Below are 3,052 nucleotides of genomic sequence, written 5' to 3'. Positions count from 1 at the left end.
CGAAGCCTTGAAATGGACGGGATTGAGTTACCAGAGAAAGAGCTCTATCACCTCTCCCAGGGTGTACGGTCTTCGTCAACAATAACATCATTATACATTACAAATATAGGCATCACTTCCTTACGACCTGGACTAATGAGTGCATTACAGGGAAAATATCTCCGTACTCTAAACTTTGCCTTGAATAAACTTACACAGCTTATCCCAAGAGCATTCGAAAATTTGACAGGAGTCTGTGAACTGAACTTTAAGGAAAATTTCCTGAAAGCAATTGATCCTAGCCACTTTTCCGGTATGTCCTCCCTACAAGTGTTGTCCTTAGAGAGAAACAACATTTCTGTAGTGAATACGAACAGCTGGTTGTGGAATACGAATCTAACAACACTTAAACTCGGGGGGAATAACTTCGTTAGAGTAGGGGCCCATGCATTTAATGGACTAAAGAATTTGAAGATTTTAGATTTATCTCACAGCCCTTTGAGCCCATTAAAGCATGTTTCATTCTCGGATCTACAGTCATTGAATACTCTGTGTTTGGCTTTCTGCACCATTACCAGTAAACTTCAACTGAATGTGCACTCGCTGGAAATCTTAGACTTAAGTAAAGCTCAGGACATCGACCCAATCATGTTTTTTCCTGAGACTCTCCAAAAAGACACACCACTCCTCCAGATAATAAACCTTCAGGATACTGGCATATCATCTGCTTTTCTATGGGATTCCAGTAAAGGTATATCTTCCTTTGAAGGGCTGCAGGAATTACGTGAATTGAAACTTGCCGGTACTCGCATGTCAACTCCAACCGGTCCTATGTTTCGAAACTTGACCAATTTGCGAGAGTTGTCTCTAGATAGAAGCCAGTTGGACGTAACAACAATGCTGCTTGAAGGGCTTTTCAGTGTACAAATTCTCAGTCTGGAAAAAAACGGACTTCGCTCTATTCCCGAAAATTTCCTAAAGGATACCATTCAACTGCGAGAATTGTCATTAGCTTCAAATAATCTACTGTTCTTGTACGGCGATCTTTTTCGAAATATTTTGAATCTCACCCGATTAGATCTTTCGTCTAATTATCTGGTCACGTTGGACATCACAATATTTGAGCCTATACTGCAAACTCTCTCGGAAATAAATCTGAGAGACAATCCGTGGAGTTGCAATTGTTCCCTTGACTGGTTACCTAAATGGATCACAGAGAGGTCTATCAAGCTTGATGAAAATACCAGCTCATCCGAATGTGCTCATCCTGGATCATTCAAATCCGCTGCAGGAAAGCCTTTAATTAATTTTAATCCAGTCAGCGAGTGTGGTCCACAGTTTGTGCTCTACGTGTTGATAGTAGTCTGCGCTTTTTTTTACTACACTTGCTCTGATCCTGATCTACTACAATCGCTGGAAAATCAGGTACGGGCTTTTTCTGTGCAAGATTCACTTCATAGGTTATATGGAAATCGTCGCTCGACAGCAGCGGGCAGATTTCCAGTATGATATGTTCATCATTACCCACGATGAAGACGAAGAGTGGACGGATGATATCTTCCGACGTGGTCTGGAAGAGAATCTGCCTCAATATGACCGGCTAGCCATTGGAGATGAGGCCCTAATGCTTGGGATGTATTACTTGGATTCCGTCAGTCATCTAGTGGAAAGAAGCTTCAAGGTGGTGTTTCTAATTAGCGCAAATTCTCTCAAAAACCACCTGTTCCTTCTTAAATTTCGACTCGTCCTGGATCATGTCAATGAGGTACAGGTAGAAAAGATCGTGCTTGTGTTTCTCGAAGAAATACCGGACGCCGACCTGCCATTTCTAGTTCGTCTCTTCCTCAGTGATAATCGGGCATACCTCATGTGGCCTCGAGATCCTGAAGGGCAGGGCTACTTTTGGGAGAAGCTGGCAAAATACATGACCGTCAACAGAAATTGTAACCCACTTGTTCCCCCATAACGGATGTTTCTGTTCAGTTACTAAAAATCTGAGACGGCATGGTCTGTTACTTGTTTATATAACGCGCAGGGCTGGCCATGAGGCTACAACTCAATCCCCCCCCCCCCTCCCCAATACACACACACGCGCGCAATCATTTTTTAATTTGTTTTGTTTTGTTTCATGCGCTTGCTCCGCCCCCTAAAACTTAAAAAAAAAATAAACGTAACAACTGGAGGAAAAAAAAAGCACAAAGAATATCACTTAGGCCACTACTTTCTTGTTCCGCTTGCTGATTCTTCATGAGTAAGTGTGTGTGCTTGTGTGTTTATTTATTTATTTATTTATTTATATGTTTTATTTTCACAGGGTGGCTCCATCAGTGGGTTAAACACTGTTGTTCTTGGAGGCCCTGCATGAACACATACATACAAATAAACACATGATAATCATACAATACCAACATCAAAATCAAATTTGCAGTATCAAATCTGTATATATCTTAGTATACTTTATACTGATATATATTAAACTCAAAATTTAACAAATATTATGCAACACATTACATCCTCATATCCTTAAATTTCCCCTACCTCAGAAAGAAAGAAAAAAAACAGAAAAAAACAACAACAACAGAACTATACTTGGGCACAGTGGAGTGCCCTCCAAAATTGGGCTGAGAACGAATGTTTAGCTGGGGCATGCCTTAAGTTTATTGGTAAACTATTCCATTCGAGTGCTGCGGTGTATGAAAAAGACCCAGCATTAGTTCGAGTTCTAGTAACTATTAGCCCGCCAGAGACTGCTGATCTAGTCTGGTAGTTGTGTGTATTACAAACTTTCTGAAACAAGAGTGACAGGTACTCTGGAGCGTCCCCATTTAGTGCCCTGTAAACCAGTTTGCACCTTTGAAGCTTCCACCTATCCTCTATCGTGGTCCAGTTTAGTTGACTTAGTACGTAGTCAGTAGATGTACGTGTGTCTACCCCTAAGACTATTCTGGCCATTCGTTTGTGTTGTCTCACAATAATATCTTTCGTAGTAGAGGGACATTTTGACCAGGCGATGCTGCAGTAGTCAAACAATGGAAGAACTAAAGAGTTTGCAAGAAGTTTTAGTGAATTCAGA

At 41.1% G+C, this 3,052-nt stretch overlaps 1 protein-coding gene across 1 annotated transcript; it reads left to right on the top strand.

Annotated features, from left to right (window-relative positions):
- The first annotated feature begins 1,444 nt into the window (after positions 1 to 1,444).
- On the top strand, positions 1,445 to 1,945 carry LOC139733839 (toll-like receptor 2 type-2). The gene has a single exon (XM_071644645.1). The coding sequence runs from the start codon at positions 1,445 to 1,447 to the stop codon at positions 1,943 to 1,945; it is 501 nt and encodes a 166-aa protein (XP_071500746.1).
- Positions 1,946 to 3,052: the final 1,107 nt, after the last annotated feature.

This window comes from Diadema antillarum, unplaced genomic scaffold (assembly GCF_040938485.1).
Source record: "Diadema antillarum isolate AM-2024a unplaced genomic scaffold, OU_Dant_1.0 seq00000498_RagTag, whole genome shotgun sequence".
Taxonomy (NCBI): domain Eukaryota; kingdom Metazoa; phylum Echinodermata; class Echinoidea; order Diadematoida; family Diadematidae; genus Diadema; species Diadema antillarum.
The sequence above is the reverse complement of the archived record's forward strand: the minus strand, read 5'-3'. Positions and strand labels throughout refer to the sequence as shown.